General features: G+C 34.0%; 6 protein-coding genes and 1 long non-coding RNA gene across 10 annotated transcripts; 5 read left to right on the top strand and 2 right to left on the bottom strand.

The window, feature by feature from the left end:
• The first annotated feature begins 33 nt into the window (after positions 1-33).
• Positions 34-1,985, top strand: Wbl (endoplasmic reticulum protein 29-like protein wbl). 2 transcript variants are annotated; one of them, XM_072007808.1, is made up of 4 exons: positions 34-185; positions 272-540; positions 1,031-1,429; positions 1,505-1,985. In XM_072007808.1, the coding sequence occupies exons 2-4, from the start codon at positions 445-447 to the stop codon at positions 1,739-1,741; spliced, it is 732 nt and encodes a 243-aa protein (XP_071863909.1). In that variant the 5' UTR covers positions 34-185; positions 272-444; the 3' UTR covers positions 1,742-1,985. The 2 variants fall into 2 exon arrangements, with proteins under 2 accessions (XP_071863909.1, XP_071863907.1); XM_072007806.1 differs by having other exon boundaries at positions 121-540.
• On the bottom strand, positions 1,479-3,811 carry LOC139989424 (ran-specific GTPase-activating protein). The gene is made up of 4 exons (XM_072007805.1): positions 3,658-3,811; positions 3,212-3,369; positions 2,844-3,130; positions 1,479-2,751 (listed from the first exon to the last, which is right to left on the bottom strand). Exons 1-4 carry the CDS (start codon positions 3,670-3,672, stop codon positions 2,432-2,434), a joined length of 780 nt encoding a protein of 259 aa, XP_071863906.1. The 5' UTR covers positions 3,673-3,811; the 3' UTR covers positions 1,479-2,431.
• Positions 3,812-4,234: 423 nt separating this feature from the next.
• Positions 4,235-8,425, top strand: LOC139989421 (serine/threonine-protein phosphatase PP1-gamma catalytic subunit B). The gene is made up of 5 exons (XM_072007803.1): positions 4,235-4,469; positions 5,167-5,298; positions 5,414-5,644; positions 5,713-6,041; positions 6,180-8,425. The coding sequence occupies exons 1-5, from the start codon at positions 4,415-4,417 to the stop codon at positions 6,420-6,422; spliced, it is 990 nt and encodes a 329-aa protein (XP_071863904.1). The 5' UTR covers positions 4,235-4,414; the 3' UTR covers positions 6,423-8,425.
• On the bottom strand, positions 6,216-16,153 carry LOC139989433 (uncharacterized). 2 transcript variants are annotated; one of them, XR_011800335.1, is made up of 4 exons: positions 15,585-16,153; positions 13,075-15,500; positions 12,238-12,494; positions 6,216-9,607 (listed from the first exon to the last, which is right to left on the bottom strand). It is a non-coding gene; the product is annotated as an uncharacterized lncRNA (long non-coding RNA). The 2 variants fall into 2 exon arrangements; XR_011800334.1 differs by having other exon boundaries at positions 12,238-15,500.
• Positions 9,600-15,024, top strand: LOC139989419 (T-box transcription factor TBX10). Of its 2 annotated transcripts, none has more exons than XM_072007800.1 (4): positions 9,600-9,999; positions 10,081-10,418; positions 10,514-10,765; positions 13,532-15,024. In XM_072007800.1, the coding sequence occupies exons 1-4, from the start codon at positions 9,870-9,872 to the stop codon at positions 14,033-14,035; spliced, it is 1,224 nt and encodes a 407-aa protein (XP_071863901.1). In that variant the 5' UTR covers positions 9,600-9,869; the 3' UTR covers positions 14,036-15,024. The 2 variants fall into 2 exon arrangements, with proteins under 2 accessions (XP_071863901.1, XP_071863902.1); XM_072007801.1 differs by having other exon boundaries at positions 10,096-10,418.
• Positions 16,154-19,378: 3,225 nt separating the features above from the next.
• Positions 19,379-21,294, top strand: LOC139988699 (splicing factor ESS-2 homolog). The gene is made up of 3 exons (XM_072006393.1): positions 19,379-19,566; positions 19,696-20,854; positions 20,939-21,294. Exons 2-3 carry the CDS (start codon positions 19,704-19,706, stop codon positions 21,234-21,236), a joined length of 1,449 nt encoding a protein of 482 aa, XP_071862494.1. The 5' UTR covers positions 19,379-19,566; positions 19,696-19,703; the 3' UTR covers positions 21,237-21,294.
• Positions 21,295-21,734: 440 nt separating this feature from the next.
• Positions 21,735-23,716, top strand: LOC139988700 (uncharacterized). Its single transcript, XM_072006394.1, has 5 exons — positions 21,735-21,887; positions 21,971-22,274; positions 22,358-22,725; positions 22,815-23,193; positions 23,318-23,716. Exons 1-5 carry the CDS (start codon positions 21,788-21,790, stop codon positions 23,535-23,537), a joined length of 1,371 nt encoding a protein of 456 aa, XP_071862495.1. The 5' UTR covers positions 21,735-21,787; the 3' UTR covers positions 23,538-23,716.
• Positions 23,717-24,170: the final 454 nt, after the last annotated feature.

Consider the following 24,170-nt stretch of genomic DNA (forward strand, 5'->3'; position numbering starts at 1 on the left):
AGAAAATTATCAAAATATCGTGTAAATATAAACTATCACAAGTTGCGATTACGTTCCCTGACATGACGTGAGTACATCCTGTAACGCGCGGTTTCGTGTCCTTCTCTGATTCGACGACGGCAAAGCGCTGTATCTGCTTCTTTACCTGTATTTTATCAAGCCGTATTCGTGCTCTAGTATTTGAGGTTAGTTTCGAACGTTAACTAGGGAAAAGGCTCTCTGTAACGAATCTACTTCTTTTAAGTGATAAAAAGCGCATCTCTTCTTTTAGTTACGTTTACGTATAATTGGCTGGCAACCTTATCAAAACATACAATAATCGAAGAACTGATTAATACATAAGACGTATCGCATTAAAGCCAAGGAATTCTGACCATTAAGTTGCCGGTTCTTAGGCGAAAAAGACATTTAAAAAGTTATTTATAGTCTCCCATCAGTTATAACATGCTTCCGTCAATTGTAGTACTTCTTGTTATCGGAATTGCAGCTGCCGAAGATTGCAAAGGATGTGTTTCTTTGGATTCTTATTCCTTTGACAAGGTACCTTAATCTTTTTAAATGTACGTTTCTTGGAAGAATTACTCATTTTATTTGTTGAATTATATTTATCTCAAGTAAGATGTACCCAGTAGTTGTTCGAAAATGAACAAAATCAACTTGCTAGATTCTTTTGTTTTCTTTACCTTGTTGATTAGGCCATTTGTTCCCATGGTTACAGGACGCTTATTTACATCAGAGACATGCTTATATTATAGAATATAAAAATTTATGAAGTAGAAATATAATATCTATAAATGAATCAACATGAAAATAATAAGTATATTTTAATATATCATTATTTAGTATCTTATTTAAAGCAAATGGACTAATAGGTATTACTATTTCGATTACCAGAAACCGTTTGCTTTTTACGAATCTCATATTGATTTAGACATGTTATTATGCAAACGATATTTTATATTTTATTATATTGAAATATTTATAAAAAATATTCCATGCTCGTATTGTAAATAAAGTATTTATGACATAGGTGATACCGAAATTCAAAGCGGCAGTTGTTAAATTCGATGTGGCATTTCCGTATGGAGAGAAACACGAACAGTACGCGCAAATAGCTGCAGGAACGAAAGATTCTCATGATCTATTGGTTGCTGAAGTGAGAGTGAAGGATTATGGCAATAAAGATAATTCTGATCTTGCCGCTCGCTATAAAATAAAGTCCAAAACATTTCCCGCTGTTCTTTTGTTTCTTCAAGGAAAAACAGAACCAATTCCATTCGTTGCAGAAAAAGAAACTGATTTTACCGCGGATAGTATTAAGCGATTTATTAAAATGAAGTCTGGAATATATCTTGGTCTCCCTGGTTGTGTGGAACAATTAGATAGACTTGCAGAGGAATTCAGGACCGGCGGAGAAACGGAAAGAAAGGTAATATTACATAAATAACATAATTTATAAAATTATTATAAAAGTATGCAATTATAATTATCTTTTATTTCATAGGAGATATTAAACAAAGCTAAAGTCTTTGAAGGAACATTACCTGAAACGCAACGCGCTGCCGCAAAAGTTTATGTTAAAACTATGGAAAGAATATTAGAAAGAGGAGACGTTTTTGCTCAAACAGAACAAACTAGAATAGAGGGCATATTGAAAGGGAAATTATCGAATGAAAAGAAACGCACAATGGAAGAAAAACGTAATATCCTCCATTCTTTCTTATACAGAGACGAATTATGAAAAATTACCATCATACAGTATTATAAATTTTGTTATGTATACTTTTTGTAAAAATAGTGTCATATTAAAATCAAATATCCACTGATCGTTTTAAGTCCAATATCTTACAGCTCATTTTTTATAACTTAAAACGATACAGGTGTTAGTATGTACTGCATACATTCCAATATTTCAGACTGCAATTTATATAAATGTGAAAAAATTGGAAAAAACGTTTAAAAGAAATAAAATATTTAAAAGATCAGTTCTAAATTTTTTTAGAAATAATGTTCCCATAAACACTAAAATTTTAATATTATTACACACCAGAATATATAAAAACACATAAGTAGTATTTTTAAAAATTGAATAACATTTCAAATTGTATAAATCCTCTCATATTCAAGATTAAATAGTTGTCCTACTTTTTAATCTCTTATTTCTGTTGAATTTAACATATGTCAATTTGTTCGTCATAGTATAAATGCTAAAATTCCTTCATTAAGAAATCACTTATAACGTATAACGATCGTATAAATATTGTCTTATTTATAAATTGAAAATTTGTTCAACCTGTCTATTAACATCGTTGTTAAAATATTTTCCTACATTAAATTCAATGATCAAATATTTAAGCATATGCATGCATGTATGTTTATATTGGAATGTGCACTTATAATTAGCATTTCTAATTCATAGAGATATAGATTTTTACTTCTTTTCTTCCACACCCTTAACTTGCAATTGTTCAAGTTCTTTAGCTACTTTTTCCATAGTTTCCCCATCTTTTATTTGTGTTTCAGAGGGTTCCACTTTTTCAGTTTCATTACTCTCAACTTTTAAATCTCCTTTTGTCAATTTGCTAGCTTGCTCTTCATTATCAGTACTTTCACTATAACTTACATCACTAGAAGGTTCACTATCACTCTCAACATGTTTTTCTTCAGTGTTATTTTTGCCAGCATATATTTCGCACTCAGAGCCCACTATCTTCTTTGCTTTTTCAAAAGCTTCTTTCCAAACAGTTGCATCTATAGAAAAAAATATCGATAACAATTATATTAATAATTGATATTTTAAATTTTGTCCACATTATACATTTGCTCATTAATAGTATATTTACTCTCTGCATTTGCAAATCTTATGGCAAGTAATTCTGGCTTAAGTTGTTCATCTGCATAGTCAGCAAGTACACTCCATACCCATGCTCTATCACTACCACAATTGGGTTTCAATTCCATCCAAGGAGTTACAAAATGATTAGCACAAATTTTAAGTGTTTTATCTCTACGCATTACAACCCTTACTGTATTTTTTGTTTTATGTCTTAATAACTTCACCTCTCCAGTACCACGTTCTTTCCACTCTGCTGGATTATTGGAAGAATCATAACGATATAATTTTGCTCTCCTGCAAATAGAACAATATACACAAATATCAGATAAGAAACTTATAATATATATTTTAATGACTCTTGACATTTGAATTTACATTTTTATCATTTCAACTTCATCTTCTTCATTATTGGATACTTCTATTAATGGCAAAGAAATTATTGGTTCAAAATGTACGTCTACTTCGTTAGTTTCTTCATCATTCTCTTGAGTTTCACAGTTAACGCTCTTCACATCAACATGATCTCCATTTAACTATAAATCAACGCAGATTATTTTATAGATATTGAAAAAGGTATTAAAAAATTACAAAAAATATATGGCTATAAATATTCATTATATTAATTCTATCTGACGGAAATAAAATTTTTTAAACCAATTAAAAGTATATGATTTATGAGATCGTGTTTTGTTTCTACAGACGCGACAATATAACCTACAGCGTCATTTGAAAAATTTTTAATAAATTATAATAAGTTTATTCATTACTGTATTGAATAATAATAATCTAGGGAGAATTATAAAAATTAATGTTATATTTACCACGTTTTCTGGCATTGTTTATCAATTTTACAAGAAAGATTATGCGATCACGTATCAAATACTACTAACTTCGACCTGTTTGATATCAAACTGTGATGTAGTATGATAAACCTCCATGATAATTCGTAGATATGTGTTTGAAATGATAATTATTCCCTATGGAATAAAAACTACATACTGAAGAATTTCCAAATTAAAACTGTAAATAAAATTATTTACAAATATATCATCCCCAATTTATTAAAATTAATAAATTTCAATAAATGAAATAACTTTAAATAATCTAGGGAATTTCACTATCAATTTGTTTAGCACAAAATTTCTCTAGAGTATACAAGTACAAAATGCATTAATTTGATTTGTATACTTAATAGTTTTTAATTATTAGATATAAATTGAAGAAATTTGACAGATTCGATTACGACAGTTCTAATAATCGATAGTATCGATATTACTAATGTTTCTTTTTTCGTAATAATTGCATGTTCTGCATTCGGCATAATCGAGTATATATTCTGATTTGTTCGATAAATCGACCGGTCGAACTCTATCGAACAGGAAAAGCTCGAATTTAGAGAGGGGGTAAAAGGGAGTGGAGTGCGCGGTTGTCCGGGCGGCCATTGCGGGTACATTGTCCGATACCGCGAATGCAATTGAGTGCAGCTTGCCACATTAGTGAAATCCACGAAAATCAAAGGTCATCCCCAAAAGAAGGTGCTCCGTGTGAAGCCCGGGACGCGCACAAAACCCCGGCCCGATGGCTGAATCAGACAAACTTAATATTGACAACATCATAGCTCGGCTCTTGGAAGGTAAAGCTGCTCACTTGCCCTCCTTGAGGGGGGGTGATGGGATCTGAACTGTCGCCCGCGTCACCCTTTGTTATAACTCCTTCAAACACGTAGTCCCTTACAATTTAAGTTGAATATTCGGCTGAGGATATTGCGTCTTTCGTTTTTCTTTTCATTCTTTTACCTTCTTCTTAGATATCTGATTTCTTTGATCGATTACGCAACTATCTTTAAATATAACCGATCTCAAATATTTTACACAAACCGACAATTGTTTGTTTACATGAAGTGGGACTGGCAATGTAATAGAAATCACTAGTTCTTGGATAAGACTCTTGTCTCGAGCTTGAGTGACTGCTGCAATATACTTTGTAATTTTTAATTTTACTCCTACTTGTCTCTATTATTTATAAAAGGATCGTAAAATATATTAATAAATTAAACTGATTCATTCAAGAAGTTGTTCACTGTTAATATTATAAAAAAAGTATAGTTTTGTGTTACATACGAAAAGATGAATACATATTAAACTTCTTGAATATTTGATTTGCGTCCTTTCAATGTAGGGACTGTTATTTATGTCTGTTGTACAGAAAATTACTTTTCTCTTAAGTTTTTTTTTTTTTTGTCATGTATCTACAAACTGCTTATAAAATTTAAGAATAAATTCTATTATATTTCATTGTATTTATTGCATGAAGATATTTTAATCTTATAGTGCGGGGAGCCAGGCCAGGGAAAAATGTACAATTAACAGAAGGAGAAATAAAAGGACTTTGCCTGAAGTCACGTGAAATTTTTTTATCACAACCTATTTTGTTAGAACTTGAAGCACCGCTTAAAATATGTGGTAAGTTGTTTTTTATTATAATTCGTACTTTATTTTTTTATTTTATTATGCACATATAAATATATATGTCACGATACTTCAGGCAATAAAAAACAAAATGAATTTTATTTTTAAGGTGATATTCATGGGCAATATTATGATTTACTACGATTATTCGAATATGGTGGATTTCCACCAGAGAGTAACTATCTGTTTCTAGGAGACTATGTTGATAGAGGAAAACAGTCTTTAGAGACAATTTGTCTCCTTCTTGCCTATAAAATCAAATATCCTGAGAACTTCTTCTTACTTCGTGGAAATCATGAATGTGCATCCATTAATAGGATATATGGATTTTATGATGAATGTAAAAAATTACGTTTAAATGTAGCTTATTATAAAATGTTTGAATCCTTACATTCTGGTATTATTTAGGTAAACGACGTTACAATATTAAACTATGGAAAACATTTACGGATTGTTTCAACTGCTTACCTGTTGCGGCAATAGTTGATGAAAAAATATTTTGTTGCCATGGTGGCCTTAGTCCAGATCTACAAAACATGGAACAGATAAGACGTATCATGCGACCAACAGATGTACCTGATCAAGGCTTATTGTGTGATCTATTATGGTCTGATCCAGACAAAGATACAATGGGTTGGGGAGAAAATGATCGTGGAGTATCATTTACATTTGGAGCTGAAGTAGTTGCCAAATTTTTACATAAGCATGACTTTGACCTTATTTGTCGTGCTCATCAGGTATGTATGTCATCACATATACAGAGCTATTAATTTTAGTACATTATTCGTGTTAGACTTTATTTTTCAAATGTTATTATGATTATGTAATTTCAATAAATTTTGAAGATATTAAGTAAAAATCTATAAAAATTTTAGGTAGTAGAAGATGGATATGAATTTTTTGCGAAGAGACAGTTAGTTACCCTGTTCTCAGCACCGAACTACTGTGGCGAATTCGATAATGCTGGAGCTATGATGTCCGTTGATGAAACTCTCATGTGTAGTTTCCAAATTCTAAAACCAGCTGACAAAAAGAAATTAACGTACGGTGGCCTGAATGCAAATAGACCAGTGACTCCCCCACGAGGCGGTGGAAACAACAAAAGCAAGAAGAAGTGAAATCCTTAGATTTGTTTCTCATCCTTTTTTTTTGAAAGCAACGTTTAGAACTTCAAAATAACTCCCTTAAAACCCTCAGTCTTTTAAGACATTAAGTTCTTGTAAGAGAAAAGATGTTATTGTTATTATTTCCTAGTATCGCTACTATTATTATCAACGCTATTACCATATTATTTTCGAATTTATCATGAATTCCGCTCACACATTAATGATCACATTTTAAGTAAAAGAAAATCCCAGAGGGGCGTAGTTTGTTAAGCGAAAGATAAACAATGAAGTTCTTCATTAAAATAGAACAGTTCAAAGAGGGGAAAAATGCTATTAAATGGGTGTCTATAAAAAAAATTAACAGTAAGTTCAGTTATTGGAGATTAGATTAGAAATTCTACTAGAAGTATTGTTACAAAATACAAGAAAATTTCACGACGAATTCATTCTTAATTCTTTGCTTAATATTTTCTTCGGTGTTTTTATAGAATAAACAATTAGAAATTGCAATATCATTGATCAGAATATCATGGCATGGTACAATTGATGTAATGTTAGACACAATTTTATTGTGCAGTTTCTTCGCTTTGATGGCATGCATAACTACCTTATGTTAATGATAATATATGAATACTATCGAATACATAGTGGTTCTTAATGACAGAAGTTTCAAATGTGATACATAATTTTGGCTTTGTTATATTTCTGTAAATTGCACAAAATTTGTAAGTGACATACAGATACGACTTTCATAAAGAGACCGTTTTTGTAGAATGTGCTTTTGTAATTAAATTTTTATAAATCGCAAAAAAACAGAATGTTTTAGCTGTTCAGTAAAAATCGATTTCAATGAATATTTTTAAAAGAAAGAAGACTTATATATATATATATACACATATATATATTCCTTATTTATACCTGTATCCCGAAATAAATTTATGATATACAAAGAATCGTGTATCCGTGAAGTTTCACTGGATTCTTCATGACGTGCATTGCATTACTAATTTTCTCGAGGAAATGGTAATGATAGAACTAATATAAAAGCAGGCTGTAAATGTGTATAATGCAAGTAGCGAAGTTATGCATATATATATATACATACAATTTAAAAACAAGGAATGTAAGAAGAAACCCCGATTTGTAAGGATTCATCGTATAAACATTAACGGTCCCTTTTGTCGGGAATAATTTCACTAATCTCATGTAACCACATTTATATTTTATTATCGATCTTGTTCAATCTCCTGACATACTCTTCATGTATCATGTAGGTCGTAAAACTATTTTTCAGTGATGTCACCACTACGAATCGTATGTAAGAAGAAATCATAAGGTACTGTTCTGTAAAAATTAACGCAACAAACACCTGTCATCCGCCTCCCTTATACTTGTACATTAATTTCTATCTTCTAAATAAAACTCACAAAAAAAACATTCATTCATCTCTTTTGTTCTCAGTTATGTTTAATATCTTTAGTCACTGTCTTATATATATCCATTTTTTCATGCTTTACAGAATCATCTTGTTCGATTCTTAATTTTTTCACGAGACATTTTATACGTATGTACTTACATATATATACCTGAAAAGCTACTGGTACTATTAATCATATCGTTGCGAAAAGAATGTCCAATAATACAAATTTGTAATACACACATATTTAATTATACAAATCTATTCGTTTTTCCAAATACACAACTTTATTATTAATTTAATTAGATACTTTAGCAGTTTAGATCGATATAGGTTCAGGTCCATGCTAAAGTAATAAGTACAATCTGATTAGACACTCGATAATCTTAACAGATCAAAACAGATACATATTTCGATATTTGAAGTTTTGGAATGATGAAATTTCATATATAGTGGACATTATGTTATGTATGAACTGTTAACAATAAATCTCTACAGTTCTAAATGAACACCGATTTTTAAAACTAGTAATAAAAGTAATGCACGACTACCGTTTGTAAATAATTACAGGAATTGGAAATATAATAACTTCAGAATATACAGATGTTTGTACTTATAACATTTTTCCAATTAGTGCGATGCGATGTATCATAGGAATGAAGAACTTTTGATTAAAAAATGATGTCGTTCCCCCAAAACTGCTACTTCTTAAATTCTCTTCCAAAAAGTGCTTCAATTTAAAAGCAACATGTATATAAAAAGTTTTAAATAACGGTCAGATAATCTAACTTAGTAATTGATAAGAAAAAGATAAAGATCTATATATATATAGATCGTCCAATCGATAATCACTTGTTTACTTAATGCTGAGCTAAAATCTGCTACGAGTGTTTGATTGTTTAAAAGAAAAAAAAAAAAAAAAGAATAGGTTTGCATAGTTAGACACATTCTTTCACGTCATGTCACCGTGATAAAGAAGACCGTGAAAGAATAACAATACGTAAACAAAAATTAACTTATATCGTCGTGACGAGGTATCACCGAATCAGCACCTCGTTGTAATCAATTAACCCTGATGGTTTAACGTCGAGGTACACGAGAGACGAGCCTCGTCCCTGAGAATGTACCGTGCTACCCCCGAGTGTTTGTTCCGTCCTCGAAGACTCCGCCTTTTGGCACGGGATTCAGAGGAAGAGGATGTAGTTAGCATCTTGTGAACGCAAGTTAGCCTAGCGTGGGTGTCCGCGTAGGAGGATCTTTGAGAAACCCCTCCTTCCTCGTGGAAACTTTCCCTTCCTCCCGATCCTCCTCTCCACGTTTCTCGATCGGTTTTACCTCAGAGAGAGGAAACCGGCAGAAAGGAGAGGAGGAGATTCCTGTGAAAAGAGAGAGGGCATAGATCGGAGAGTGATGTCTCGATGATAAGCCACGAGGTGTAGTCGACTCGGGGGAGTTCTTTCTGATTCATCCGATGCCGCGTTCACGCCACGGCTTTAAGCCTTGTCAGCGTTCGGATCTCGAGGTGAGGACAAGTCCTGTTGACGAGAGGTGTGAGAGCCCGTCGACGATGTCGAGCAACCTCTGATATTCGCTCAGGATCTCGAATCTCGCTGATTGCCTCAAAACGCTTAATGAGCGGTTACGAAAGATAAGCATTCTACGAATCTCGTTCGCCGATTCCTTTTTTTCCTTCTATGTTCCGACGTCGACAAACGGTATCCCCATCTGCACGTGTCGTCCGATTGTTTTATACGTATCTGTTGCTCGACCAAGGAAAACACTGCAAACAAAAGTAAAAGAAATTCTATAAGTGCTTATACGTGTTGTGACAGTTTCGTTACTTATTATGGGAACACTGGGTGATTGTGTTTAAATTGTGCAATTAACATTCATCAAAACATTATGTAATTAAAGGAAAGATCCTTTGCAATTATAAGTGAACCTAGTGTTATAGTTCGATAGTTTTGGTAAAACAAAAAGTAAATCCACGCATAAAGCTTCGAGGGAAATATCCTGTTGATGAAACTTAAGAATCGGTAAAAATGCAACAGCAACATGACCAACGACACGATATTACCGCCGATTGTTGTTATCAGCAATGGGCTTCTCATCATCAGAGTCATCATGCTCAACCTATAACGAATGTACCGTCCCCAATGCAACAAATGGAAGGTACTTTCATCATTTCTTAATCACGAACGTCATTCAAAATATCCAAGATGTTTCTCTTAATATTCTGTAACATTATCTCAGCATGTTTGCAATCAGCGGGAAGAGTGAAACGATCCCGCAGCCCAACTTCATCGAAGGCATCCCTAACTCCGCACGTCACGAATTCATCGATTTCTTCATCGACTGCTGTCCAATCCCGTAATGATAGCAACAATAACAATCATAATCACAGCGATCATCATCCAAGCGAGAATGGCGCAAGTTCGACGGAAGAAGCTAGCTCGAAGAGGCCTCTTCATCCTGCTCTCGTTGGTGCTGGAGCTGCGTTAGAAGCGAAACCCCTTTGGGAAGAATTTCATCAATTGGGAACGGAAATGATAGTCACTAAAGCTGGAAGAAGAATGTTTCCTACTTTTCAGGTATTACGATAGTTGCTTTTTATATTTAATTGTACACGATACAAAAGGATAAAGACTGCGTGCCTGTCTGATAGAAACGAATCCTTAATTTACAGTGTCGATTTTTCGGTTTGGACCCCACTACCGACTATCTTCTAGTGATGGATTTCGTACCTTGCGACGACAAGAGGTACAGATACGCTTTTCACAGTAGCGCTTGGGTAGTTGCTGGTCGTGCGGATCCAGTCTCACCCCCCAGGATTCACGTACATCCTGACAGTCCTGCGAGTGGAGGTCATTGGATGAAGCAGCCAGTTTCCTTCGACAAACTGAAACTGACGAACAATCAACTCGACGACAACGGACATGTGAGTGATATCTTGCTTATTCTTATTGTATAATTATTTTATAAACTTTAAACGACGAATCTGAAACCAGACTTGCCTTACCGCGAAGATGTTTGAACGGCGAGCCGAAATGATTATAGAGCAGTGTAATTCATTATGAAAGTAACACCTACGCGATATAACGTAGAATGAGGGATGCAAGGGAAGTCTCCGCGGTAGTATCGCGTTCCATGTGTTTGTCGTTTACGGACGAGTTCGCCTTAATTGACCTGAGATACGAGCCTGTCTTCCGCGAGAAATTACAACGGCGCTACCGACACGCGGTAAAGTTTTACGAGATAATTCGTCTTTTAATGTTCCATCGTTCTTTCTTTTTCCCTTTCAACGATTCACTTTTACGTTTAACGAATCTCGACCGTAAAAAGATCCGATTTCGTTTATGACGCATACTCGTATTTCTCGAATAATTTCATCCGGCGCAAAAATGAATTGAATGGACGTTGAATGAACGAAAAACCATCGGTCGTTAAACAGTAAATCGGCTACGCTGCATAGTACGACAATGAAGCATGGTTCCATTGGAAGCTATTATCGTCTTACGAGTAATTAGTAGCAATAATTGTTTTAACACGTTGTTCAGATTTATGCCTTGTTGGCAGATGAAGCTTCATCGCTAAGTAAACGAGTCATTGACTTTATTTCCTCTAGGATTATTCTTATAAAAAACGGATGCTGTAAATAATTAAATTAGTAAAATTATAGTAAACCGCATCGAGTTATTTCATTGACATATAGATTTGAATATTAGTTTAAGGTTGTAATTGCTAGTATTGGAACTCTATCACTAGCTTTCGTCGTATTTCTACTGAACACACTTCCACTTTGTGTACTCTTTACATCTTCTCTTGTCCGCGCCTTATTAATCCTGTTCTCCTGTCGCCACGCAGAACGGCAATAGAAACTATACCGCACGTAAAGTAACGTAAACATATGTAATATAAACTCAGCCGTGGAAGCCCTGGGAAAAGACGGTAAAACTTTGGATGTGTTTACGACTTTTAAAAGAATTACCAGCATAAAAGAATCCCTCGTTCTTATAGCGTAGAAAATTATAAATGTGAAAGTATACAGCTATTTGGAAAGTTGGTGTCGCCTAATTTGTACTTAAATTTCATAAAATTAAAAGATTAGCTAATATAAAATTATTCTGTTACTCCATGTATGCTAGAGAACAGGTAGCATCAAGCAATCATGGAAAGTATAAAACAGCGAACAGTAATTTGTTACAATCTACTACTGTTCACGTGCCGAACCTCGAAAAATTCTTCTATTCTTCTTAACCCTCGTTCTTCTTCATTATGTCCTAATGCACCTGCAGCTGTGCCAAAAATAATCGTCCCTACGTATCCGTGCCAAATTCAACGTGTCAGGCACCATTGCAAATGAAGTGCTTCAGTGTTGAGGCGTATTGGCATACTGATTAATGAATTTACCTTCGGTTGATTCGTCAGTCGTTAATCAGTGAGAGAACGGGTGTGCGGGACCTTCGGACTGTCATAATATCCACCAAACGCAATGTCACAACTCATCCTCCCCGGATTGGTTTCAATTTGGTTGCTCTTAATTCTCATCCATTCGTTTCAAAAATTGCGCGATCATACGGTTGTCCAACGTATGATCGATTATTCCAAATGCAAATCAATCTCATCCGGAAATTTTCTCTAAGATCTATCCGTAGCTCGATATTCAACTACGAGACAAAAACAGTACAAATCATTAGTACGATTTTAATAATTCTTGTAAAATATTTTGCACATATATCATTTGACAGCAGATAAGAAAATACGGGATTATTTTCATCGGACGGATTTTCTTGACGAACACCGTACGCTTTCAAAACACGGAGACTCTTTAGTTCGCGTTCCGTTCGAAAATTTATTGCGTTTCGCGCAGAAAGAATTTTGACTCGTGGAGGGTGACCCTCCTTTCACGCGCTATGGAACAGTTTGTTCCTTTAATTGCGCTTGGAAAGACGTGCCACCGGGTTTTATAAAAAAGTTGGAATCCAGCGTTGAAACGCTCAACGATCTTAGTTTCTTAATTGGTGGTTTTGTACTTTCAAATGCTTTTAGCGAAGAGAAGAATTTAAAAGAAGTTTGAAAATCATAGAAAATTCTGTCGCGAACTTTAATTCTTAAAATACTTAAAATGGAAATCAGAAAGGATCATCTTAAGAAAATAGACGAGTGGAACGTTGAAACAATGGCAACCAAATTGGCAACCAATTGCACGTCCAAAAAAAATTTAGTTACTGGTGTCAGGCCACACACATATTCTGTATTGTGAGGATGACTCTTTTCCTCCCTCCTTCCCTCTGCACTCCATTTTCTGTGTATTCGAAGAAACACATGCCCTAGCTCACATATGCCGGTGTACAAGAGGAATGACGAGGGTGTCGGGTTGCCAGAAAGAATCGGGGGTTAGTTTTTACACTAATTAGTCACCGAGTCTCTTGTGGCTGTCAAACATTGTGACCGCCCCCCTGCGGTTGTCCTTCCTCTAAGAGGAAGAAGGTCCTCACGTGTGCTTTTTTTATTCATTTTCTTCTTTGCTTCTTTTCACCCGTTACGACCACTGTGTGTATCAATAATATATTACACCATAAGATCATAGGAAAACTTCACATACTTTCTCATAAGTAATCTTATCTAAGAATTTATTTAATTCTTACCTAAATCTTTATATATCTAATATAAATAACAATTATTTTATTATTTTACGTTACAGATAATCCTGAACTCGATGCATAGATATCAGCCACGATGCCACGTAGTGGTTGCACCATCGCCGCCGGGTTCCGCTCCCGATCCTCGTACGGAGAATTTCAAAACTTTCACCTTTCCGGAAACGCGATTCACTGCGGTCACAGCTTATCAAAATCATCGTATCACGCAACTCAAAATAGCTAGCAATCCATTTGCGAAAGGTTTTCGTGACTGTGAATCGGATGAGTGTGACTCTGTCGCAGTTTCAAGCATGCAGAATCCTGCAAAGAGACCTGCAACTGGAAGTGCCAGCGTTTTGACATCCAACTACGTAAACACGATACCCACCGTGCAAATTCCGAGCATATCGAACCAAGAACATCATCAATTTTACGGTGCTACCGCAGCAGGACCTTGGACTTATCCTGGACACCATGGGCAACCAACTGCGCACATGAATTCGGTCCATTATCCTGCGCATCCTCATCATCCCCATACTGGACCCTCATTGTATGGACCACGGTAATTCGGATCTCTATTTTCTCGGGAATTCATGAAAGTTTCGGTGAAACTGTGAACAATTGTGATTGTGATTCAAAGTAGATTTTTATACGATGAATGCTTACTGCTAAATTATACTTGATGGAAGTATCTATAAGGTGAAGAAGATAAAATTATTTAATTAAAGCTAGAATAGCCAAAGATGATGCTTTGGTTTCAATCGAGTGCCAAAGTTTTATGATAATACGTCGCGTGATAGAAAATAAGTATTACGCGAAGTATAAGCTTAACAAATTATGCCTTAATAGAGAAATAATAACGAGAAACACTTATCAAAGTTATACCAAAGATAATGTTGATTAGATTTAAATATATAATATACAGTTACTTAAATTATACGTAGTGTACCTTTGTAGATAAGAAGATATAAAGAACAATTGTAAATTGAGCGTAATGATACGATCGATAATGGCATACTTCTCGTGACGCAAGATCCCTAAGTAAATGATTATTATTTTCATAAACGTACTTGCTATTTATTTAAAAATACTTAATATTTAATGATTCGTATATGTAAAATACTAGGATATTTGTAAGATTTATCGAAGATGCTTACATTAAAATGATGATTTACTAGAGGATCTTGCAAAAGTACAAGAGAGAAAATTAAAGTTCCATTGGTGTTCACGATGATCAAATCGCGTGATACAAATCGGTGGTGTCGTAGGTCCGTAGCGGACTGGTCGAGAAAGAAAGTGCCTTTTGTAGGAGCAAAGTGCATCTATTTATACAGGGTGTCTGAAATGCCAAACGAGCCTAAAACGCTCTCGAGCCAAGACGGGAAAGTAAACGCACCGTGACAAGCCATGAGAGAGCTTGGCTACTAAGTGCCTTAATAAATTATTCTCCAAGTATCGTGTACCATTGTGTTTCGAAACTTTCTTGCCTTCTTATGTTACACAACGTATTCGAAAAAATGGAAACTCTATAAAGTAAACGAGAACCTAAAGCCAAGTACTTGAGTTTAAAGTTAACCATTTCACAACCTCTTACGAATTCCTTTTCCCGTGATTTCCTTGTGGTCGAATGACGCGTATATAAGTGAACGTTTTTTCTCGAACTGCTCTTTTCAAAATTTGTCAAAGAAGTTTTCAAACGTTTGCTCGAATTGTTTTACCAAACGTTCATATGAACGTAGTATGTACACGACTTGACATCGAGACTGTTAGAAATGACAATCTAATGCCAACAAAGCGAAGTAGCATAGAATTTGAGCGTCTCAGTCTGTCGGTTCCTAAGCGTAGAAAAACGGATGGACCGACGTGCACCATGATTGATGGCGACGCGAAGAACCTCGTTGTGTAAACATATTATATACCGTATCCTTAATGACTCTCGGTGAACATCTTCCCTCGTGCATTCACAAAACGTTTTGCAGTCATTCATGACCCGCACATGTTTCCGCAATGAATAAAAATAAGAGCAGGAACCTGGATTAAAACGAGCGAACTAACTATTATTATTATTCAAATTAATATTGCATTAATTTTGAATGCGCGTGTATCAATTTGTACCTTTGCAGTTTCTTGCTTCTTTGATTTTTAACCCAGTGCTCCTTTCTAGCCAGGGACATAAAGCCAGGGACAAAACATAAAGAAACAGATGATCAGCCAGTCGTTACATTCTTAACACGTTTCTATTACTCCTTGTCGAAAAGAAGCAGATAGTGTTCCAAGATTCTCGACACATGTTCATAAAAAATGAAACTTTCTTTCAACTGGAGATGGCAAAAGCAGAAGTAAAGAAGGGAAGATGAAATCTCATGTTTCGAGAGAACCGGTGCAAGCATAGACTTTTCGTCTACAGAGAGACCGCGCTTATCGGTGACGCGTGACGGCGCCGGTAATAAAAAGGGGCGGCCGTCGGCCTATCTTCGCTCATTCTTTCATCTTCCTCGTAGGTACTAGTCCTGTGGAAGTTAACCCCTAACCCTTAACGGGGTTAGGTGACATTGCGCTGCTGGTGGCACCGCTGTTCGCGAGAACCAGCTGTTCTCGAAGATCTACCTTTCAGAAACTTGAAAGCACGCCTTTCTCGATAAGCGGGACACCGGCGACGTTATAACGATAATTCTTCGGTTAATAAATATGTCTAAAAAAAAAAAGACATTTTTTTAATAAATAAAAGATAGAAAGTTTATTACAGAAATATCTGTAAAATAATAATTACTTTAACTTAGTAATATTCATGCATCTATATAAATTTTGCATTCTATCTTAAAAAAAGAAAGAAAAGACTCCCAACGAAGCGTTTGGAATTTGTCACTTATCCTTTGACCAGCCAAATACGGTATCTCTGAACAAAGATTCTATCCACTGAATGATATCCCGTATAAGATGAAACGACAGGTTGCGCTAGAAATAAGGAGAATAAAATGACAGATAGCAGTCTAGAGAAAGCGACTGCTTAATAAATTTCGCTAATTTTCCGGTAGTAGCTTGTTGGTCTCGGATCAAAGACCGACAAATGAATCGCTCAGTAGATAGAAGAAAAAAAAGGCGAGAAATAGGAAGAAAAAGCAAGGAAGAGCGTGCATCCGTAAACCGAAACATCTTGGGGTGAGGTCTTGCGTTATCCCACGGGCTATGAATCCGTCATCGCTAGCTACCAGAGGGAATACTGCGTATATGTGCAACGACTGCCAGGGCTTTTATAGTTTCCATGCAGTTTGATATAACCAAACGGTTTTTAAACCTTCAACAAGAACTGCGCTTTACTTTCAACCAGCCACTGGAACACAAAAAAAGATGAAAGCTCCTGAAAAGTGTAGATGAATGAACAATGGTTGAATTTTTTGATACATAGTTCTTTCATTGGTTCTCAAGCCTTTCTTCGTAATATTTCGACAAAGACGAAGATTAGCTCACGCATTAAGTGGGACGAATAAGCTTACGTTAACGAATAAGAAAGAACTATAATTATAAAATTCTCACTTTGTGATCTTGAAATACTTAAAGAGAATAAAAGGAAATACTTTCCCAGGGGTTTTGTCAATTTTATAAAAAACAAAAAGAACATTTGTTATTTCGAGAGATAGGGAGAGGTTTCCGTTTCGGTGCAAAGCTCTCAAAAGAAGAGAAGCGTGTAGATCTAGTGTCTCGTACGACGGTGGCGTATACGACGAGCAGAAGTTCATATCCTGCGGTACCAGCCACACGAATATGGCTGCAATGACAGATTTACAGATTCCAGCCATCGGGCTGGTCGCTTCTTCGGGATTCTTAAAGCATACGTTCAGCGAGCGAGATGTGCCTTGGATGGTCCGAGTGCGCGTCAAATCGCACCTCGACTGTTTATGCTTTACGTCTGCAACCTTCGTCTCTGTCTACTTCTTAAATTTCTTCGTCGTCACCGCCCTTCTTTTGCTCCATGTGACTCGCGTTTTATTTAAGTATTGAAATTTTTAAAACTCGGTTTAACAGTTCTTGTACTTTTTCAAACCAATTTGTCAATTTTTTATATATATTACATTAAAACAGTGATTCTATTGTTCTCAAAATTAGTGAAGTTATAGTCTTGATTTACAAAAAAATGTATTTTTGAATTCAAAATCTAAAAGAAGAAATTCATTGCACGATAACCGAAATTAAGCGTCAAATACAGCATATAATTGACATTGAAAAAGTAACAAGCATCGTCGTTAGCTTGTGCTCGAGTCTTATTAGCAACAATAAAATCGGCCGCTTGTCGACTCATCCTTCTTAATTGCACGACGACAGGTGACTTGGAACAAATATGATTTAAAATTGGATTTCATCGTAAATTTAACTTCGTGCCAAAATGTTGCAAATGTTCCAAATTTTTCCTCGCTTTTTTCGACACACGCGTTGCTTCCTAAATCGTATCCTTGATAAAAATGAATTTTATTGAAATATGCATGGTAGGAAGAAAACAGGAAGAAAGACGGACATATCTGTTAGCGCCATGAAAACTGTCCAAGCAAGCGAAGTACCCGAAGACAGACACTGACCGTGAACTGCGAGACCTAAAAGAAGTTTACCTTATGTCGTAAATAGAGGGACGTCTTTCTTACGTTCGAAGTTGACAGAACCACGTGCTCCACAAACTTTCGAAGAATCTCAATCTTTCGTTTAAGCTTTATGTTAAACTTCGTGAGCTTTCGTTATTTTATAGCTGAAATGTGTCTTCATCTATATATATATATATATATATATATATATATGTATGTATGTATTCTATTTATAAAATTTTGTATAACAATTAATATAACATAAAATCATGATCAATTACGCTAATGTTATTCAAATAAATGAATGAATCAATGTTTTTACAGAATTCTCTCGGCACTATTCGATACTTTTCAATTCTGCGAAAAAACTACAGTAAAAGAGGAGTAGTACGCATAAGGTGAACCTCAAAAGATTTTCGCTGTAACATAGTCGGCAGGCATATCCTATCTCGCCGCTGGAATCCTCATATGTCTTTCATCGTGCCTTTCCAACACCTCGGAACCTCTCGGATCATTTTGCTCGGTCTCTCTTCCTCTTTTCTTCCGAGAGTCCATGTCTCAAGCCACGGCAATACGAGAAGGCAATCATATCCCATCCCACTGTCCCAGCTCGACCAAAATATCACTTCGACTACTTACTGAGTGGCCAAAACCAGGGCCGTGTTTGCGCGGTGTGTCGATCACCCCATTGAACTTCTATTCTGCGCTAATTACTCACTCGGCTGCATTGCGTGATGCGATGACATCGAACGATTCTGACTTTTTCTTTGAGTTCTTATTTATAATGTGAAAGCGAATTTTCTCAGTTATATTACATTTGCTCTACAAATACCATACTATACTCATACTTCGTCGAAACTTGCTGTCAATTTCATGTCTACGTAGATCGAGTTATTTATTTCAAAAATACTACAAATAGTTTGTTGCTTTTATTTGAGATATTGGAAAGTACGTTTAGCCTATATCATTTTATAATACAACAATGTATCAATTACCTTTTAATGATTTATTATTCTGTCCATTTTCCTTTTTGCGCAAATTAATGTATTTGTATAATTTTTAATTCAAATAAGAAAACCAATCACATATTATATTTTTTTTTAACGTTTTAGTTATTACATCTAAAATTTCTTACATTTACAAATTACACACTATTGTGTAAAATGTATGATAATAAGATAATAATAAAATATTAACAATATTGGGACAAAGTTAATTAAATCTTAAATTAGTTTAGTTAGATTTAGTAAATCCCAATTGTAGACATGTAATGGCGCCACATGACATGGTTGAAGGATGTATTACCATTCGTTGGTTAGATATAATTGTTGTGTACGTTGTGCTTTTGTTTAAAGTTTTGTGCATATTTTGTGTATAGATTTGCAGTTGTAAGAAAAATTATGATACGCTTATGATGGTTATCAGTAGCTTGCTCAAAAGGAATATAAAATAAAAATATAATACTAGCATAAAGAAATAAAAACATATAAGAAGTGTTTCATCACATAACCTTACTTTTTTAAAACGTAAGTGTCAATTATTTAACCTATATGATACATTATTTTTTGTATATACATTTTTACTAACTACTTCCAATTGTCCATATTTGTTATTTTTTGTTTTAATTTTTGTTATTACAATATATTATCTTTTAGGTTTAACAATGGATTCTCCAGGATCCCAAGCTTTGGAAGTAGCTAAAAATATGAAAGATCTAGCAGTGTTTAAAAAACCATTAGGTGTAGCAAAAAAATATAAAAAACTACAACCAAAAATTTTAGATGAAGATACATATATAAAAAGAATGGGGGAAATTATTCAAAGGGACTTTTTTCCACATTTAGGTAAACTTCAAGCACAAAATCAATATTTAGATGCATTAGAACAAAATGATGTAAAGAGGATGAGAGAATTGTATGAAAAATATAGTTCAGGAAGACCAACGACTGAAAGACCTGCTAGTCCAGCCACATTTGAAACACCTATGAACAAAATTGAATCGGAAGATGAACAGTTCAAATCTACAAAAGTACCAAAAGATATACCTGCTAATACAGATACAAAAGAAAAAGACAAAACAGAACCTACAACAGGATTAGATGCATATTTAAGTATACACACAAGTGAAGACAATGCAAGTTTTGAGGAGATGATGATTGAGGCTGAAAAAAAATTAAGGTTGAAATATGCATGGCTTTATGAAGCTGAAGAGAATTGTAAAGCACTAACAAATGGCAAATCTTCAGATACCTTAGCTATTGAAGGTAGTAATGATAAGCCTAATCAGTTGGATAGCTGGAATTATCAAAATAAAAATTATATTATGTATGTTCCTGACGGAGTTGAATTAACTCCTGATGAAAGGATAGATTTAGCCAAGAAAAAGCAAATGGTAATACATGAAAATACAAGACTTCGGACTAACCCTTTCAATGAACAACAAAATAAAGAAACTATTAATGAATTAGCAAAAAATCAATCAAAAGCAAATGATGGAAAAATTGGAGTTGATGGCAAGGAAATTGTGAGGAATCCTACACCTAGAGTAAACGGATTTAGCTTTGTAGCAACTCCAAGCCCAAGACCTGGAGAATGTGAAAGTCCTTTAATGACATGGGGTCAAATAGAAGGTACACCATTTAGATTAGATGGGGGAGATACACCTTTATTGAGAACAAGTCAAGGACCATCATTTAGAATGGCAGAACCTCCAAAAAGAGAGCAGCTTGCGTTGCAACTAGCAGAGAAAGCTGGTGAAAGGCATAGAGATAGAAAAAACAAAGCCTTAGAAGCAGCCAGAAAATCGTTAGCAACGTAAATATTTTTGTACTATTTGCATAGTTGTTTATAACATCCATATAAGATTTCTATCTTTTATTTTATCTTTTCTTTGTGTAGCCCATCACCAAGGTCAACTATAGATCGTTTGAGTACTATGTCTCCAGCAGCTAGAAGATTAGCTACTCAAAAACTTCGAATTGCAAGTACACCAACTCCACGAAGAGCATTATCCTCAAGGACACCATCGATAGGTATCAGAACACCCAGCACTCCACGAATAAATACAGTTTCAAAACCTGAAAATCACCTTGAACTAAAAAATAATAGTATGCGATGTCAAGGTCCTGTTCTTACCGATAATTTACTTAATCTGCCTCTTCAAAGGCAAAGGGCAGCTGATTTCTTTAATAAGTGAGATATAAGAAGGTGTATTATATTGTATATAGCTGTAAATATATTGTATTATTACATGACTAATTAGCAAATGTTCATTTATAAGTATTCATTGTCTAAATTATAAAATTTATATTTTACAATAAAATATTTATCAAAAAATAACATGTCATTGATACCAAAAAGAACTAAAATCATGAAAGTACATATTTCTTTTTCTTTTTCTCACGCCGTGTATATAAACAATAACATGGAAATAATGCGGAAGTACCGATTCATCGAATTATCACGTCCAACATTCAATTCATTAAACATATTATATTGTAATGTAAATTGTAACCAGTACAGGCATATATTCATTTACGTTTACATCAAAACTTAAACAAGTTGTTTACTATGTACAAAAGAAATTTAACTCCACATTTAAAAATACAGGAAGTTTTCAGGATATTTTTAAAAATAACAGGAACTACAATATGCTATGGAATTACGTAAAGTATCTTTGAATTCAGATTTTTTTCGTATATATAAAGTCTTCACAATTAAGAATGAGACAGAAAGGAAGTCATTAATATGAAGTCTTCAGTGTTGAGCGCTCTTTTCGTCCTAACAATAACGTGCTTGATACTTCAGGCTCAAAGCAAAGGATGTACATGCGGAGGTTTGGGAGAAGGTATTCAATTGTAAAAATTAATACTTATGGTGTAATTTAATTTCTTTTATTTAAAATTATTCATTAAATTCTATCACTTTTAGGTTCAAATCCTTGTACTCAAAACGAAGTCGTTGTGAAAGCTACAAAATTACCAAAACCTACACATTTTGTGCCAGCAGAAGAAATCAAGGATGCTGCAACTGTAAAGAATATGCAAACAGATTGTTCCAACTCAGAAAGTGAGAGCAATTCCAGTCCTTGTAACACCTGTGGATGTGACAAAAATCCAAATACACAAAGTGAAAGCATTGAATGTAATGACAGCAGTTGTAGTTGTAATAAGCAAAATATAGAAACTTTGGATGTTGAGGATTCTGTGAATTCCAATGGCAATGTTGTACCGAGGTATATTTATCTTCATTTTTTAAATAGATAATATAATAACCAGAAAGCATATAGGTATTTCCATCTTAAATTTTTATTTGCAGGTTTCCTCCAATTGGTGATTTATGTTATCCTCTTCCAATAGAACCTAATAGTGGAAAAATAATAGAAAAGACTAAAGTTACACCAGCTTATCCTGGCAAACTTGTATGTTGTCCTTCATCAGTTCCACATGAAATTTGTATAAATACAGCTACTGGAGAAACTAAAAGTAAAACACTTAGTTCCTCTGATGCTACATCCGAAACTGTTTCATATGGAAGCACAAATTTTGACACACTTAGTGGATTAAATTCTGCAATGTATAAGTTACCCTTAGTTTATGCTCACTTAAATAATGAAAATAGACAAAAGCAATATTCAAAAATGAGTATGAGTAGCAGTTCCTCAGATTGTTTTAATGATGCTACAGGTTTAATAACTATCAAATATATTGTTGTTATTTATAATTAGTTCAATATGAAAATACTAAACAGACTTATATATATATATATCTTTTAGGTGAAACTCAAGAACATAATTCAGCTCCAGCAATACCAGCAGATGCAGTTTCTCTTACTCTTGCATATAAAAATCTTCGTGCACCAAATGTAATTTACAGGCAAGGAAAACAATTTGTTCCAGAAGATAAATTATCCTTTGGTCATCGTACAGTACCAGTTGATGTAAAAAGTGAAAGCCAAATTCCTGATATTGCGGAAGAAAAACTGGTAACAGTAAATAAACCTATTGTAGAATTAAAAATAGCACCTCAAAAAACTATTGTTATTGGTACTTATGATGAGCAAGAAGAAGCAAAACTTGCAGAGCTTGAAGCAATTGAACATGAAAGTCTAACGCAAGAAGAAACTTCTGATCAAGAAAGTCTTATTACCTACAAGTAAGCTTGATAATTTAAGAAATTATTAACATATTACATATTACATATACAGGAAAGATATACTATTTATTGTTCATACAAATCATATATACTAACTATTTACTATATTATTAACTATTTACAGAGATTTGGGTTATGCACCAATAGATGCAACTTATATAAATACAAAACCTATGAGTTGCAGTCAAGGAATAAGTAATGGAAAAATTGATGATAGTGAAGAGGAGCCATGTGGACCTTTAGGGCCATCAATACCAGGCTATATTCCAGGAAAAATTATAGTTCAAGAAAAGTTTATTGACGATAGTTTTAGCAATTCAGAATCTAGGTCATGTCCAACATAATTTATTAAACAATGATAATACATGTATATTCGATTCTTTCAGTTTTAAATTCTGCTGAAACTGTATATTCTTTTCATAAAAGAAGATAGCAATTTGCACTAGTAAACCGGAAGGATCGAATATTGAATAAAATAAAAACATTGTAATTTAAGTATTTAATAATAAAAAATTTTGTAATATTAATGTGTTTTCATTCTCTTTTATACTGTTTTTAATAATATGTTATAAAATTTGTTAAATGAAAATAAATTGTTAAAAATACATATTATTATATAACTGTGTGTAAAATTTTGAAATAAACAACGAACATTGAAATAAAGTAGAAATTTCTAACGTATTATACATATATACAATACGTTTTTATATACAATATGTTTACATCAACTATCAACAATAAGTTTATGTGGGCATAAAGTAAAATTAATAACCTCTACTAATTTTCTAATAAATTAATCGTTCGTTAATTAGTTTGGATTAGCATTTAACAATTATTATATTTTATTTCCTTCGCCAATTTTCTTAAGAACTAGAGTACGTTAGAAATTTGAATTGCATAACCTATCAATTATAGCATAAAAATTAATAAATAAAAATGATTAATAAAAATAGTTAATCATAGCAACATATTTAAAC

This window comes from Bombus fervidus, chromosome 7 (genome assembly GCF_041682495.2).
Source record: "Bombus fervidus isolate BK054 chromosome 7, iyBomFerv1, whole genome shotgun sequence".
NCBI classification, from domain to species: Eukaryota; Metazoa; Arthropoda; class Insecta; order Hymenoptera; family Apidae; genus Bombus; species Bombus fervidus.

Excerpts from the sequence above, each read along its gene's own strand:
- LOC139989424 (XM_072007805.1), bottom strand. Across the intron at positions 3,131-3,211 it reads GAAGTTGAAATGATAAAAAT|GAGAGCAAAATTATATCGTT; the intron begins GTAAATTCAAAT and ends TTCTATTTGCAG. Across the intron at positions 2,752-2,843 it reads AAGATTTGCAAATGCAGAGA|ATGCAACTGTTTGGAAAGAA; the intron begins GTAAATATACTA and ends TTTTTTCTATAG.
- LOC139989421 (XM_072007803.1), top strand. The coding sequence starts at position 4,415 with ATGGCTGAATCAGACAAACTTAATATTGACAACATCATAGCTCGGCTC. Across the intron at positions 5,645-5,712 it reads ATATGGATTTTATGATGAAT|GTAAACGACGTTACAATATT; the intron begins GTAAAAAATTAC and ends GGTATTATTTAG. Across the intron at positions 6,042-6,179 it reads TTATTTGTCGTGCTCATCAG|GTAGTAGAAGATGGATATGA; the intron begins GTATGTATGTCA and ends TAAAAATTTTAG.
- LOC139989419 (XM_072007800.1), top strand. The coding sequence starts at position 9,870 with ATGCAACAGCAACATGACCAACGACACGATATTACCGCCGATTGTTGT. Across the intron at positions 10,000-10,080 it reads CCCAATGCAACAAATGGAAG|CATGTTTGCAATCAGCGGGA; the intron begins GTACTTTCATCA and ends ACATTATCTCAG. Across the intron at positions 10,766-13,531 it reads AACTCGACGACAACGGACAT|ATAATCCTGAACTCGATGCA; the intron begins GTGAGTGATATC and ends TTTACGTTACAG.
- LOC139988699 (XM_072006393.1), top strand. The coding sequence starts at position 19,704 with ATGGATTCTCCAGGATCCCAAGCTTTGGAAGTAGCTAAAAATATGAAA. Across the intron at positions 20,855-20,938 it reads GCCAGAAAATCGTTAGCAAC|CCCATCACCAAGGTCAACTA; the intron begins GTAAATATTTTT and ends TTCTTTGTGTAG.
- LOC139988700 (XM_072006394.1), top strand. The coding sequence starts at position 21,788 with ATGAAGTCTTCAGTGTTGAGCGCTCTTTTCGTCCTAACAATAACGTGC. Across the intron at positions 22,275-22,357 it reads AATGGCAATGTTGTACCGAG|GTTTCCTCCAATTGGTGATT; the intron begins GTATATTTATCT and ends TTTTATTTGCAG. Across the intron at positions 22,726-22,814 it reads TTGTTTTAATGATGCTACAG|GTGAAACTCAAGAACATAAT; the intron begins GTTTAATAACTA and ends TATATCTTTTAG.
- Wbl (XM_072007808.1), top strand. The coding sequence starts at position 445 with ATGCTTCCGTCAATTGTAGTACTTCTTGTTATCGGAATTGCAGCTGCC. Across the intron at positions 541-1,030 it reads ATTCTTATTCCTTTGACAAG|GTGATACCGAAATTCAAAGC; the intron begins GTACCTTAATCT and ends TTTATGACATAG. Across the intron at positions 1,430-1,504 it reads GCGGAGAAACGGAAAGAAAG|GAGATATTAAACAAAGCTAA; the intron begins GTAATATTACAT and ends TTTATTTCATAG.